The 16,522-nt window shown below is 35.9% G+C and overlaps 1 protein-coding gene across 4 annotated transcripts in view; it reads right to left on the reverse strand.

Moving 5' to 3' along the window:
- Positions 1 to 16,522, reverse strand: part of CNTLN (centlein) — a 199,390-nt gene that overhangs the window by 110,677 nt on the left and 72,191 nt on the right. For all 4 annotated transcript variants that reach the window (XM_087926590.1, XM_087926589.1, XM_026718387.2 and 1 more), the window contains 2 exons: positions 14,200 to 14,362; positions 12,123 to 12,317 (listed from right to left, as the gene is read on the reverse strand). In XM_087926590.1, coding sequence (XP_087782716.1) covers positions 12,123 to 12,317; positions 14,200 to 14,362 — 358 coding nt within the window. The remainder of the gene's footprint in view (positions 1 to 12,122; positions 12,318 to 14,199; positions 14,363 to 16,522) is intronic.

Below are 16,522 nucleotides of genomic sequence, written 5' to 3' on the forward strand. Positions count from 1 at the left end.
ACAGAATCTGGCAAATCTGAAGGTACAAATCTCCCATTGCCTCTTTAACTACCTGATCAGTCATGGTGGGTTTTAAGAAGCTAGTAGTTATATATAGCTTGGGACCTGGGTAGATTTGAGACAACCTCATATAGATAGAATCTGCCTGCCTAATACATACAATCAATATTGATTACTGAGTATACCCACCAATCAGAATGTACGACTGGATGAGGCACAGGAATGGTATTTCACTGTGGGAATTTACATTCTATGGAACAATTTGCACCCCAAGCTGTTATAATCCAGGTCGTGTAGGCATATGCAGGCTTTAATAAAGTCCTTTATTGCTTTTCTATCCCACAACAAATGGCCCTATAACGGCCAGTAAACCTCCACCTCAAACTTTCTCAAAGTCAGCCAACCACAGTCAGGGCAACAAGTCCCACAAACTAAAGCCAATAGTCACCAGAGCTGATACACAAGGCTAGGAGGAAGTCATGGTGGGTTTTAAGAAGCTAGTAGTTATATATAGCTTGGGACAAAGTCCTCAAGGCAAGATCCATAGTCCACAAGCAAGGTCAGAGTACATGGGGCAAAACACGATCTGAAGTAGAGTTTAAAGCCGAGGAAGTGCATCCCAAAGTCACTTTATTCCTGACAAAGACACCTCCCCCCCCCCCGGTCTCTGATTAAATCAGTTCAAGTCAGATGTTTCTAGTGAGGAGGAACAGGGTGGCTTCCTTGCCAGCAGCCTCACAGAACTCCTTTGAGCTTCCCTCCACTCCACTCTTCATGCCCTCGGATCGGATGAAGAAGGAAGGTGTTCCACCTCAGAGGGGATCTACTGCCTTTCATACCACGGCCTGTCTGTTGCTGATCCTCCCCCGGGGTTGTGAGGGCAGGCAACTTTCCGTCCGGTTGACTACCTCCCCCAATGCCAGAGGATCCTGGGACAGCATTGTCCTGAGCCCTGGGCTCTCCAGACATTCCACGGGAGATGTGCCATCCCCATCGGATGCTCCTGATTCCAACTCCTCCTCCTCCTCCTCTAATCTGGGATCCGATGGGGCTATGACACAAGCTGAATACTGTCTCACAGCATTCTGAAAACTTGTTAAGATCTGGTTATTTTTGAAGCCTTTTGGAGGTAGATTACTGTTGAGAACACTGCCATGAAAAGTTGGATTAGTATTTAGTAAGAGATAATTATTTTTATTGGTTCACTATATTATATATGTTGTTTTGAAGAACAATTAGAAACTTATTCATTCATTTGTTTGTTCATTCATTCATTCATTTACTCGTCTATTCAATTTATATAGTTTTCCATCTCAAACAAGTGACTCTGGACAGCAAACTATCTTAAAATCAATTAAACCAATTAAAACACAATAGAAAAGAAAAATAAAAGACAAGAAAAATTAATATGTGTTCATTACACTTTATGGAAAACTGCATTTTAACTATTGTATGTAAAAGAGATGCCTTCTTCCCATCAAAGAGAAACATAAGACAAATGCCACCCTACAGAAATAACTTTGTTGGTATGTAAACTACCCAGAAACACACTTGGATTGACTTTTTTAACCAATGGCTTTCAATTATAATTGTATTAATATCAGGTACCAGCCTTTCAGATCCCCTATGGTTAATGCTCGTAGTGGCTGCCAAGCACTTTCTAGCTCTTTGTTCCAGATGGCTTTTGCCTTCTTCAGGAACTCCAACCTTTCTTTAGGATCAAATGCTTCATCCCAAAACAAGTGCTGACAGTAACTGCCAAGAAAGTGCTCCCTTAGCACAGTTTTCTGCTGGATTTCTCACTTCCACAAAACTGTTTAAAGAAAAGGATGGCAGGTTTATTGGACCATTCCCTCTAATAGCACAGATCAAACCTATGATTTTTTGTTGGCAGCTTCCAGTCACAGTTAAAATACATTCAGTTTTCCAACATTCCCTCTTGTCTCTCTTTAGCAGTTTTGCCCCATTGCCATCTTGAAGAATGTAAGGAAGAACTTTTGAGATGGAACTTATCTGGATTCCTTGTATAGGAGGAACAACAGTCAGATGGGGCTGTCTCAATGCCAAGTTTGGTATACTGACTAAAGTGCTGACAAGCAACGAGGACATCTTCAGTACCAGTCCACCCATAGTAAGTGACTTTGGGTCAACCATTCTCAGCCCAACCCATTTGTTATTGTAAAGAAAATAGGAGGCAGGAGACTGAATATGTATGCCATCCTGAGTTCACCAAAAACAAAGGCAGAATAAAAATCTAATAAATAAACCAACAAATAAATACAACATTTATGGGACATTCTTGCATACTTCCTTGAAGTTCTGTTCACAGTATTTCCATAAATTCTATCTGCTACCCACCAGTAGTTCTCAGAGGAAGGGAATAGATTTCCTAGCAGTGGGAGAGGGAAGTTGTTGTACAAGTAATGACTTAGCATATTGTGATCTTTCCTTGATGATACTTTCTGCCCTTGGCTAGATAAAACTCTGGCAGACCATATGGGGCTTAAATATTCAAACGGAAAGAGTGTCACTCAGCTTGTAATATTCAAATATAGTTCAAATTAGGCTCATCGTTTTTGGTGTGTCTTTGGTGTGACTTCCCCCAATTTTGTCTTTGGGGGAACTTCTTACTTGCTGGACAAGTTTGGCTCTATGTAAAAATATGCATTAACATTGACTTGGCACGTTGTAGCCTTTCCTTGTTGACACTTTTTAACCTTTGTACGGAGCTATTCAAATGGACAAAGCCAGGTTTCCCATCTTTTCTCTAATATAATTCCATCTCAGTCTTGGACTACTTCTATATAGTGTTTTAATATCCTCCTCACAGGAGACTTCTTTTTAATTTTGACATGAATTGGCTGCGATCCATAAGAACAATATCTAACAGACCCCCACGTGAAAACTATGCTCATGCTCAGTTGTAGAGGCTGAGTGTGCGTCACATGTATTATTAAAATGCCCATTATATACTCAATGCTGATACAGTCCTAGTTGTCAGTAATTTTAATTACTTCTGTGATTATGAGATTACTGCTCTCCTTATATGTATTCTTTTGTCAGAAACTTCTAAGAAGTTTGCAATTTTTTTATCAATAGTCATGGCTTCAAACCATTGTTTCAGTTTTTCAATTCTTTTCCTTTTATTCACTGTATATAAGGAGCTACAGGTGAAACTCAAAAAATTAGAATATCGTGCAAAAGTTCATTTATTTCAGTAATGCAACTTAAAAGGGGAAACTAATATAGGAGATAGACTCATTACATGCAAAGCAAGATAATTCAAGCCGTAATTTGTCATAATTGAGATGATTATGGCTTACAGCTCATGAAAACCCCAAATCCACAATCTCAGAAAATTAGAATATTACATGCAATCAATAAAACAAGGATTGTATATAGAACAATACCAGACCTCTGAAAAGTAGAAGCATGCATATGTACCCAGTACTTGGTTTGGGCCCCTTTTGCAGCAATGACTGCCTCAATGCAGCGTGGCATGGAAGCTATCAGCCTGTGGTACTGCTGAAGTGTTATGGAAGACCAGGATGCTTCAATAGCGGCCTTCAGCTCTTCTGCATTGTTCAGTCTCATGTCTCTCATCTTTCTCTTGGCAATGCCCCATAGATTCTCTGTGGGGTTCAGGTCAGGCGAGTTTGCTGGCCAATCAAGCACAGTAATCCCACGGTCATTGAACCAGGTTTTGGTGCTTTTGGCAGTGTGGGCAGGTGCCAAGTCCTGCTGGAAAATGAAGTCACCATCCTCATAAAGCTCGTCGGCAGAAGGAAGCATGAAGTGCTCCAAAATCTCCTAGTAGACGGCTGCGTTGACCCCGGACTTAATGAAGCACAGTGGACCAACACCAGCAGATGACATGGCTCCCCAAATCAATACAGACTGGAAACTTCACACTGGACTTCAAGCATCTTGCAGCGTGTGCCTCTCCATTCTTCCTCTAGACTCTGGTTCCTTGGTTTCCAAATGAGATGCAAAAGTTGCTCTCATCAGAAAAGAGGACCACTGAGCAATAGACCAGTTCTGTTTTTCTCTAGCCCAGGTAAGACGCTTCTGACGTTGTTTGTTGTTCAGGAGCAGATTGAGAAGAGGAATACAACACTTGAAGCCCATGTCCAGGATCCGTCTGTGTGTGGTGGCTCTTGATGCACTGACTCCAGCCTCAGTCCACTCCTTGTGAAAGTCCCCAACACTTTTGAATGGCCTTTTCCTGACAATCCTCTCCAGGCTGCGGTCATCCCTGCTGCTTGTGCACCTTTTTCTTCCACACTTTTCCCTTCCACATAACTTTCTATTAATGTGCTTTGATACAGCACTTTGGGAACATCCAACTTCTTTTGCAATTACCTTTTGAGGCTTTCCCTCCTTATGGAGGGTGTCAATGATGGTTTTCTGCACAACTGTCAGGTCAGCAGTCTTTCCCATGATTGTGATTCTGACTGAACCTGACTGAGAGACCATTTAAAGGCTCAGTAACCCTTTGCAGGTGTTATGGCTTAATTAGCTGATTAGAGTGGGACACTTTGAGCCTAGAATATTGAACCTTTTCACAATATTCTAATTTTCTGAGATTATGGATTTGGGGTTTTCATGAGCTGTAAGCCATAATCACCTCAATTATGACACACCATGGCTTAAACTATCTTGCTTTGCATGTAATGAGTCCATCTCGTATATTAGTTTCACCTTTTAAGTTGCTTTACTGAAATAAATGAACTTTTGCACGATATTCTAATTTTTTGAGTTTCACCTGTATCTTTGGAACATCCTGCTGCCAGAGGTGAGACTTGGCCTTCAGAAGGGTATTAAAACTTGACTTTTCTGGCTAACATGGGGCTCTGATGAAGATGCTCTACACTGGAAATGGTTAATGGAATAAGAAAGAAGACACCACCCTCATTCTCTTAACTTTTTGTCTTTATTTAATTCTTACCAGTTTTAATTATTTTTATATTTATTCTTTTATCACTCTGTAAGCTGCCCAAAGTTGCTTTAATGGTGAGAGGGGAGGCATTAATAAATAAGAATAAATGAATTCATTGATGAAGGATTATAAAATAAAAAATAAAAAGTCAGAAAGTGACAGAGATTGCTCTGCTCAAACATGAGAGGGGTTCTTCCCAGGAAGGTGAAGGTACAGGAGTCCCCGCAGGTTTTACTCCGCTAGTTGTAACCAATTTTAGGGGGCAGTGATAATCTCTGTTCCTCTAACCATTGAGCCAGCCCGAGGAGGTAGAAGGGACAAAAATATTGCCTCTTTTCTGATATACTAAGTCACAGCTGGGAGGGCAAGGGAGGCCTGATGGAAGACATTTCATCAGATACAATAAATAAATAAATGGCAATCAAAGGAGAAACATAGTATCCTACAGCAACTATGACCAGGAAGGTGGAGGAAAAGTAAGTGAAACTTTCAGACTTGGAGAGGAAAAATAAAGTCAAACATGAAAAACATAATACATAAATATCTCTGAGCACAAGGTCTATGAGCAAAATGCCACATTCATTCAGAAAAATAACAAGAAAAGGGATAAAATTTCTTTTCTCTGAAGAAGGCCATTCATCTTTTTACATATGGCTTTATTCTTGACCACAATAAAGTATCTATATTATCCAAATGTGTCTGAGAATCTTCTACCATGTAAGTTAAAAGTTGAATAACATGTTAAAGATTTGGAGATCTGAGAATGTCCTGCTGTGAAATTTCAAAACTAGGAGGTATCGTGTAACCATACAAATATTGACCAATGAAGCAAGGCTGGGGAAGAGTAAATGACAAATTCAAGTGTACCGAATTCATAAATTTGGAATACAGTGGAAAGACTTGGGAGACTCCAGACACTAACTGCCTTTCAGGCAGCAATTATTCTACTGCCTCTATTAATTGCTTCTCTGTTGTTATACAATCACAATCTAGAGCTTACATTCTAGGAAACTCTGGCTACTTTCTTCAGCCTTCTGTCATTAATTCTGTATTGTCATCTACATTAAGTCTTCAGCTCTTTTGCATATGGAAATCTTCTAAGCTCCACTGAAACAAACTTGAAACATAGATCTAAGAAAATCCTAAGCGCTGCTAACTGCATTGCCTGAATGAGTAATCAGAAGGCTCTCAAATAATTTTGGCTGAAAGCATGAAATACTTCATAGGGTGGTAAATTTTGCTCCCTCTTTCCATATGCAGCAAATTAAAATCTAACATGCATGATAAAGCAATATAATAGCTAGCTTTGTTTAAGAAGTTAGACTGGACAACCTTAACATTTCTTCCAGTGTAATGACTTAGAACATTGTACAAAACTATAGCATACAGTAATAGCTCAAAATGACAGCTGGTTTCATGACAGAATGTTCCATTTGTTCTTATATTCATTGTTTCCTAACATGTTCAGTTTTATTAGTCAGATACACTGAAATGTGTAAATTACTCCTGTTGAAATGAAATCTTGTACGATTTTGGGGTAAACCAGGAATTCTGGTTATGTATTATCATCTCTATACATTAGAAACTCAATCATACTGAAACAAATTCACTAAAGTGTGGTTTTCAATCTGCTAACTATGCATTCCATAATGGCCTGTAATTATTAAAAACTGACAAGAGCGCTACGCCACCTGTGTTTATGTGAAGCCAGGTAATGAAAAAAACAACAACACTGTCATCACCTTTCAATTCCTGATTGCATTATCAAAACTGTAGCTGAGTTTGGCATCTGGGTGTGACCTTGTTAACTGCTAGGGTAATTAAATTTATTCTATTGGGAAAAGGGATGATAAATTATTAGCAAGAAGATTTTGTTCACATTTTATTAAATTGGCCTGTCAAAGGGTTGGCCAAATTATCAAGGGCCTCATTTATTGGAGGCCAGCCATATTGCCACATCTGTTACAATTATTTATAATTTCAGCAGTTGAAAACCAACTGAGTTAGGCATCCGCCATGTAAAGTAATTTACAAATTATCTGATGAGGGTTTTTGCTACTCCCTCATTTCTCGCCAGCAGAAAGCCGTGCTGTAATTACAGAACACGATTAGGTTCTTTGGGGAACTTATCTTGCACTCGTAGCCCGGGTAAGATGTCGCAAGAACATATGGAGGAACTTGTGCTGCTGCTCCCTGAAGCTCGTGACCCGCCTGCTGCTGAGCCCTTGAGTTGCATTTGAATGAGAGCGCCATGGCTAATGTTCTACACATGCACCATTTATGCCACAAAACAAATCGGATCACTGTTAATTATGAAGCTGCTATAATCAGGCCTTCACATCTGTGTAATGTGAAGCGCAGTAGGCTGTATTCCAATAATGTAGGACTACCTTTGGGTCGCAAATTGTGAGCCATATTGCCTCAGTAGTAGTTACTGCATTCAAAGCAACTCCTTTGATAAAAGCTCATCACAGGCATATTTTTATCCAGAAATGTTTTTTAACACAAGCTCCTCTTTATCGGCTATTGACCAGAACAGCTAAAGCATATGGCACAAGTTCATTAATGAACGAGAGCACACAGCACTCTAATTTAATGAAACCACTTGAGCCATAAAAATCAGGTCTACTTAATTCTCCCCCACTTTCTTTTTCCTTCCTCTTTTGCATCTATTCAAAACTCATAATAGGATATTGTCAGTGATCCTATAAAGATATGGATTATATGTCCTTATCTTTGTCAAAGCAATTATTAAGAGATAACATAATTTGGGTAAAACAGTGACAAAAAAAAATTAAGATTAAAAAAAAACAAATAATTTTTCCACAAAATTATACATACATTTTTAGACACGCATATATGAGTTATTAGGGCATATCATTTGTATTTTAAAGATTACATGTTAGCAGCTGCTGTCTAACACAAAACTGCTATTTATTCAGTGAAAGATCTTCCTGTGAAAAGCAGCTAGACAAGCTGTACCCAGATGGCAAAGCAGCTACAGTTTAATTAAGCCACTAAAAGCCGTTCAGTTTTCAGTAAGGGTAATGTAATTTTGAATAATTGTAGGGGGAAAATTACTACAGCGTTCTTAAGTTTTATTATGGTAGCATGAATACTGCCAGTATTGAGTAGTTAAAGTTGAGTTGCTGTTCCTATTATAAAGCTTGCACTTTTCTTCTTTTCTTTCTTTTTGCCTTTGCTTGGAGGAAAGAGTTCCTTGATTACCTACTTTTCTAAGTGAATAAAATTAGTCTAAGGTTTCTGAACAGAAACTTCAGATGCCATACTTTATATATGATTTGGAAACTGAACTTTTTCCAGGATAGCATTTTATACAAACAGGAAAGTTTTTAGGAACCAGATTTACACATTAAAATCATGAGCCTCATCTGAATTATACGAATCACTTTCCTTCTTTCCTTCCTTCATGTATCAATTTAAAAACACCAAAATAAAAACAATTTTAGTACACCTCAAAACATTTACATATTCATACTTCAATGGAAAAATGTTATATTTCCTGATTTATTGCCAAAATTACATATTGAAAATATATATCCTGAAAAATACTACAAGATGTTGAATGTTAGGTTACTAGTAATATTTAAATATCAAAAAGTGCTCATTAAACAAATTTTTTTGAAAGTCATGAGCATTTCAAATAAATGCTTCTAATTATGACATGATTAAATTAAAAAAGGAATATAATGCTAAAGGCAGTTATATGTTACACTAAAAAACCATTACCAAGCAACATTTCTCATTGATAGATATCCTTATATAGAGAATCACTCATTGTTAATTTTCACTGAAAATAATCTGAAATGTTTAAAATGTCTCTGGCATATTTTAATTTACTTACATAATCTAGAAATCACTGGCATAAAACAATCAAAAGTAAGCCTATTATGAATGTACAATGTTGATATTTACTTGGGAAAAAAAAACTGGGAATATTTTTGGATTTCTCCATAAATTGTCAATATTTAGCTATATTTTTATGTGTTCTGGTATAAACCCATTTCAACTAACTTTTGAATCAATACGAAGTTTATGTAAAATTATTTTTTCTGAATTATTTCTTTATATATTTTGTATGCATGTTTTATGTTAAAATTATAGTTAACCTTTTTATAAACCTGTCTACTTTTAACAGTGTTGTAGCATATTTTGTTTTTTCCCCTGCAATCAAACACATTTTAACTCCTGACAATTGCCTAGAAAGATCCCTACCATTTTCTTGGCGACACTTTTGGAAGTCGTTTCCATTGCCTGTTTCATAAGGATGAGGGAGAATGACTGGCCCAAGGTTATCCAGCTGACTCACAGGTCTCCTGGTTTCTAGCCCAGTGCTTTTAACCTCTACATCAAACGTACTTCCTTAGGCAAAGCCAAATGGAAAAAATACATAAAAAACACACTATCCTGCCTTCTATACCATATATTTCTTTGAGGAAGAACTTCCATAATACCTGCCCTTCCCTACTTTCATTTTAGTAACATACAATTGTTTTTCAACTTCAAAACATTTTTAAGCTCCAGGTCTGCTGATCTCAGTAGAAATGTCCCAATATGAAGCCAGCCCAAAGAATATAACTGGGCCATTTGGAAATCAGAAAATTTGGAGGAGATCGAACAACATTAGCATATTCTTATGGCATTGAAGTAGTTTTTCAAAAAGGGTCAAAATGTTTTGCACATCTCTATCACACTTATATGAGGGAAATGGGTGGTTCTTAAATATGATAAATAAATATTTCAGATTTATTACAGTATATTATTCTAAACCAGCTATTTATTTCTTCTAGCGTACGGAAATGGTACATTAGCCAGAAGACTACAGTGTTAGTACAGAGTACTTGTTTGGCTGCCTAAGATTGCTAGTCTGTTTGCTCGTTCACTAACCAGAAGTGCACCACAGGGGTTGAACTAGCTCCACACTCAGAATGGTTAATGGCATTCTACAGTATTATCTAAGGCTTTCCCCTCCACCAATGTCGGCTTGCATTTGGATGTTGCATTGGGCAGCTCTGGCACCTGTTGGGTTCATATTTCTGCACAAAGCATTGTTATTTTTCCCACTGAAGTGGTTTCTATCTATGTAGCATGCTTTCGAACTGGTAGGTTGCAGCCAGTGTTAATAAATTGTTCAATTGTTCCAATAGAAGGTATCCTCATTTAATTCACTTTGGAGCCACCCTATTGTTCAATAACAAATACTGAGAAGGTGCAACTGTTGAAGAACTCCAGTAAATGTCCACTGCAGCTTTGGAGATGTAACCATTAATAAGAACACTTTTCCAAGTTATGAAAATAACATAACTTGTGTTTATTTGTACGCACTATACTGACTTTTGTATGTATTATTGTATTTCATTATCTGGACAACTTCCATGGAAATTACGAAAGGCTGTGAAACTATATGACATGTAACATGCAAATAGAAGAGCTGTCTCAGTTAGTTTTCCTTTTGAAAATACTTTAAATATTCAATTATTTAATTTTTAAGAAATGAAAATAAATTTACTGGTCATTGGTTACTTGCAATGATAATCCAATTTCAACTCTTCTACCTTGCTGGCTCTTCTGATATCAATGCAGATCCAAACAATTTGTACTCACTTTGTTGATAAGGAGCTGAAAGTATATGTCAATCTAGATTCTCATAGAAGAATGTTGTCCTGATAGTTGAAACACCAACTCTAGGAAGCAGAAGTGTGGAAACCACACCACACTTGGCCTTTGACATTATTAGCTTTGGAAAAACCTGATATGAACCAGTAAACTTGAGCTGGATTAATGGGCAAGTAGAAAGATTGCCAAATACAATTCCTTGAGTACTTCCTAAAGAACAGTGGTAAAAAGGAGGAGGTGCTGGGAGAATGGTTCTACTCAATTTAGAAGGCTGGCATTACAGTTGAAGATGACAGAAGATTATAAGTTTGCCTACCTAAGAAAAGAGAGCAGACCACAAACTGCCAGCTTGATGGATGGAGAGATGCTGTTGTGTAACATTAACCCTTCTCTTAACTAGGTAGGTATCAAAAGTTAACATAGGATAGGCAGGTATAGTATTTAATCATATATAGGGGCATATATATTTGCAAGGTCTATGCATAAGTTATTTATTTTCATAACTTGCTAAAGTGTGCTTATCCGAGGGAAAAGGAAAAATGCTTATTTTTGATACTTTTATAATAGGACAGAAGGAGAGGAAAACTTGTTTGCAAAAGAATATAATTAATGAAGCTTGAGGCTAGGAAAACCAAAAATTGTTCTTGTATAGCTTAGCTGAAATTGCTTTTTACTATCTTTTAGATTATCTAAAATGAGAAAAAAATGGAATGCTAGTTCAGACTGCCACTTTCAAATCCTTTGAACTTTTAAGAACATTTGGTGAATTATTATAAGACAATAACCACCAAGAAATCTTAAGTCTCTTAACTAAATAGATTTTAAACAAGAATTTAATATTTCTCATATGATTAAATAAATGTTTTGAAGGGGAAGTATATTTGGGCTAGTAAAGTGCGGGTTATATTAAGTCAGGATGGAATATTGTTTGCCTTATTACAGCTATTTCTGTCAAAACACCCTGAACAAATAGTAGGAGTTTCAGACATTGAAGATGATATCCTGGAAGAGGATCATGACCAAATGTCCTCAACAGGTCAGAATACATATTGTCCTTGTGTGGAGTCTAGAAAATTGATGATGACTTTTATTGAAAAGAAAAGAAATGTGAACATGATAGCTCATGTACAGTGCCTTAATTCATGTTTTTCCTAAAAAATAAAGCTCTCTGCTCAATTAGCTACAATGGCTGATATTTTATATATGCCTTAATTATATTTTTAAAAATCTTGCTTGCCAATTATGCCAAAGCATTTTTAATAGATCAAAATACGCTTAATCAAAAAATAAATTGAATATTTTTTCTTTGAATTAAAGTTTCTCTTCCATTTGAAAGTAAAACTTTCTTGCAAATAAAAATAACTAAATTACAGAAAAAATATACAGTTTCATTTTTAATTAAATTAGATGTAACATTAATGAATGTTATAGGGATGCCAGGTTTTGCATCACTGTTATAGCAATATGTAGGAATTTCTATAGGCTATTGTTTTAAACTCATAAGCTTATTTTAAACCGTTCTTTAAAAATGTAACTTTTCTCTTACCTCTTTTCTTAGTTCTGGATAAGTCTGGTAGGGTAATGAAGATTCAGAACAGAAGGCCTCGTGAAGTTGCTTTTCCAATTGACCAATACGTTGTTCTTTTTCAAATAATTTATCTTGGAGAGAAACTTGATTTTGCCGGAGCTGAACTTCACTTGCTTTGAGTTTTTCAAAACATATTGTCAATTCATTATAAAGCTAATTAAAAACAAGTAGATACATTTTATGAAAATGTGTTATCATAAACAAGACACTTGTTGTTAAAACAGTCTTCATCCTCTAAACAACTAAAAGTAGTTATCAAACTTAAAATTCCCCAAACAAAAATATAATAGTTGAAGACATCTCTCTCTTATATTCAATTTCTAAACCAAATACAGCAAATAGAATCAAGCCTATCAGCATGTATGTACTATGATATATTGATGTTGACAGCAAGATCTGTTACTCAGCACTTTAAGTCATATGGCAGATATATACTAACTAAACTAAACTAAATGCATTAGCAGACTAATTAAGAAGTAGTCTATTTTGGAATAACATTGAGGTATATTGGGAGAGAATGATAGAACATTTTTAAAAGATATACAGAAAGAGAGAAATCATAGCTTAAATAAATATGTAATTTTGTTGTCAATTCCACACAGTTCCATTTTAACCTCTACACCAAACTGGTTCTCAATTATGCTGAGAGGAAAGGTGAAACTGAAAAAGTCATAGTTAGATGATGTTGATGGGACTTGGAAAAAAAGAATGGGGATAAGTTTAAACAATAAAAGGCAGTATATGTATGTACTGAAAGTTACGTTTGGTTTGGAAAAAGAAATAGAAACTTATAACTATGTATAAGGTACTCAGTATAAAGTAATTACTTCTGAGTTACTATTTTTTCCTCCTCCTCTTCCTCCTTTTCTCCTCTCATGCCTTTTATTTCCTTAGCTTACTATTTCTTAGTCCTTCCCTGCATTCTGAATGTAATTTACACTAAAGGGAAATAAAAGGATGTGTGTGTGTGTGTGTGTGCGCGTGCGTATATGAATGAATTAATGAATGTATGTATATGGAAAAATTGGTCCAAAAAGTCTGTAGAATTGTTTTGTAATTTTGTAATTGTTTTAAGTTATTCTTCATTTAAATATATAATATAAATGATAACTATGAATATTTCTTCACCTGGATTAGCTGCTAATTGGGAATTCTGGAAATTTGGAGAGGAAGTATCATGTATGAGAATATTGAACAGTCCAAGAATATATTAATCATGATATTAGTATAATAATCATAATATTTTGTGATGTTTCTAAATCTCATCTATATATAGCTGCAATAGATACATTGTTGGAAATTTGAGCAATGTTTGAAATCACATCAATAGTCTCCAGAATAGTTTATATAGACTATCATTTCAACACTAATGTTCATACAACACAACTTTCTCCCTTATTCAAAGCAAATATTCTACATTCAAAGAAACTCCTTGACATCATTTTATATCGTATTTACAGTACTTCTACCAGAAAAAGAAATATTTTCTAAAAATATATACCAACTATTTTACTAGTCCCAAGCAGACAAAGTGCTCCTGCAGTGTGTTCTTTTTAATGAGACTCAATAGATTTGTCCTCACCGAAGACTCAAGGTGGTAAGTCTTAAATCAATACCAAGGATAATAAGACAAGGAGAGTTTCTCAGTCTCTAGACTATCTTATCACAGTACTCAGAAATTTACAGTTTAGAAGTTTTGTTTTAAAATACAAGACTTCCTTTCACTGAGGTCTTGGCTACTATATATTTATTCATCAGGATGACTGAAAATTTCATTTAAAAAGTTATTTCAGTGGACTACAAATCTACAAATACGTACATGAAGCTAACCCATTGAAAGTAGTTTCCCATTTAAGCAACACATAATTTCCATTCACTGTTCAGGATAAAACTACAATGGTCATAATATCCAGACTGCACTTTCCCAAGAATTAATTGAAGAAATACCAGGTACTATATGTCAAAAAAATTAGATTCTAGGATCAAAGAGCGGTAGAAGAAAACATATAGTTTAATAAAGAGGGAAGAGGTATACTTTTTGGTATGATATCGTTTCAGCCGTGTGAGCATCCTCTTGAGTTCTCAGTACTTTTTGTGTATCTGTATTGAGAGCCTGAAGCTGCTGGATCAGCTCTGCCTGCTGTGCTGCATGTTCGGTGTTTTGTTTGTAGAGATTCTGCAGCTCCTGCAATTCTTTCCTGTGCAAAGCAAGCAAGAAACAACAAAGTTGAACAAAATAAATAGCATGGTGATCCCAAATAATAGTCTTGTTAATTATTTTATTTTTTATGGCAATCTATTATTCTCTCAACTGTCTAAAAATTCTATCTTAATCATAACTGCATCAGTTTACAAACATGCTAAAATACTACTTTTTCATGGGCCCTGTAAGTTACATTAAAATAACTGTATGTATATCATTCTAAATAAGTGCAGGTTATATGTCTTAAAATTCTTAGTTAAATGTTAAAGCTGCTCAACCGTGAGATGGATGGGTTATAAATTTAATAAATTAAATTAAAATGTGATGTAGATTTGTTTGGGACAATGATGATCTCTCCTATTCTTTTTTATGTTTTTCAAACAGATCCTGGTGAGTGGTCCTGAGGTTTGCCAGACAACTGGAAAAAATGTTTAACTCTTAGAACTCTTAGAAACAAGATTTCAATTCATAGGAAATATATGCAATATAAGCACTTGTGCTAGGGTATGGAAAGGCACTTCTATTCAGAGATATTTTATTATATTATTGCTAATTAGTGGAAGTAACTTGCATTTACTAAATTCAAAAATAATTTGTAGAACTCTATGATAGTTCTTTGGGGAAATGGATCAGACCACAGAAATGGAAAGGAAAAATTATTTCTTTCAAACAAAATTAAGAATGTCTATGCACTTTTAATATTTTATCTCTCTATCTAAGCTATTCCATGGATATGTTGTTTCCTGTATATTTTATATATTTCTTTCGGCAGTAGTTATTATACAGGTATTCTGATAGACTACAAGAGGCTTATTATGCCCCTATATGTAGCTCCTATGTTGCTTTCTCCCTCCTTCTTCCTTCTACATGTTAGCTTAAATTATCTACATTTATATTAGTTATCATGGCTTAGCTAGCCGGGTCTTCAGGTGTTTTCCTCGCTATGAATTGGGAAGAAACTACGGTGTTGTTTTTTTCTCAGCCTGATTCTAGCCTTACTAGAATCAGTGTCTCCAGATTTGGCTACCACAGTTGCTGGCTGGCGTTTTCTTGGCCTTGTAGTCAGGTATCAATTGCCTCTGGTCTGAACTGATGCAGGAACTCCGGATCTCTTGGATTCTGACTGTGAGGGGAAATGTTTACTAATGTTGGTTTGATGTCAGTATAATATAAAAGTTCATGGGGCTGCTAGACTCTGCTGGTTTCTTCTCATTGTTTGCAGCTTTTAGCAGTTCTGAAAAAAACAACTCTTGTTTCTTCCATGCCTCTAGTCATCTGAAGCAAACTGGCTCTGCTCCCACAGATTGACCAAACTAACTTTGGGCTTAGATCTTTTGCTTTGCTCTGTTCTTGCCTGTAACACTCCTTTCCTCTTTCTAATGAAATCCATTGTCATGATTCCTCCCAACACACCCACATCCAAGTCCAAAACAATCTCCTTTTGTAGCTGGCATGCAGCTGCCTCAAAGGGAGGAAAGAAAAAAGGGTAGAAATGAGTAAAACTCGGTACCCAATAAGATCTGAGACTAACATCTACAATAGCCTTTAGAAGTCTTTTACAAACACATCTCTCAGTTGGCCTATGTTTAATTGTTAGATTTAAACTTTTTCCAAAATGATACTTTAATGCTATGCAAGGCAGCTTCTGTAATTTTATAGTTGGTTCAGAGTTCTGATATTTCTTTATTTATTTATTTATTTTATTTCATGTTTCTAGACTGTCCATCTCCCTCAAGGAATTTGTATTTTGTATACTACTGAGTGATTTCATCTAAAAATTAAATCAATACATTTGATTCTGGTCACCTAACCAGAAGAAATAGTATGCTATGCTATGCTATGCTGACTGGAGAATTCTGAGAGTTGAAGAAAATAACCAGCTTAGCAATTGAGCCATCTAAGTATGTATCTGGTTTTTTGGGAGCCCCAGGTCTTGAACAGAACCAGCCCATGCATGGCACATTCTCTTTTTATCATTGCACCTTTTGGCTACAATTGAGACCAAAATTTTGGTCACTAAGCAATGTGATTGTTAAACAAGTCATGTTAGACCTAACTTTACAAACATTTTACTTTGGTCCTTAGAAAATCATGTTAAGGTATTGAGATTTAAGAGCTGACCAGCTGTAAAGCTGATGCAATGTAAAGCCGATAC

Source organism: Pseudonaja textilis, chromosome 2 (genome assembly GCF_049901715.1).
Source record: "Pseudonaja textilis isolate UNSWEBS1 chromosome 2, rPseTex1.2, whole genome shotgun sequence".
In the NCBI taxonomy this organism is placed as follows: Eukaryota; Metazoa; Chordata; class Lepidosauria; order Squamata; family Elapidae; genus Pseudonaja; species Pseudonaja textilis.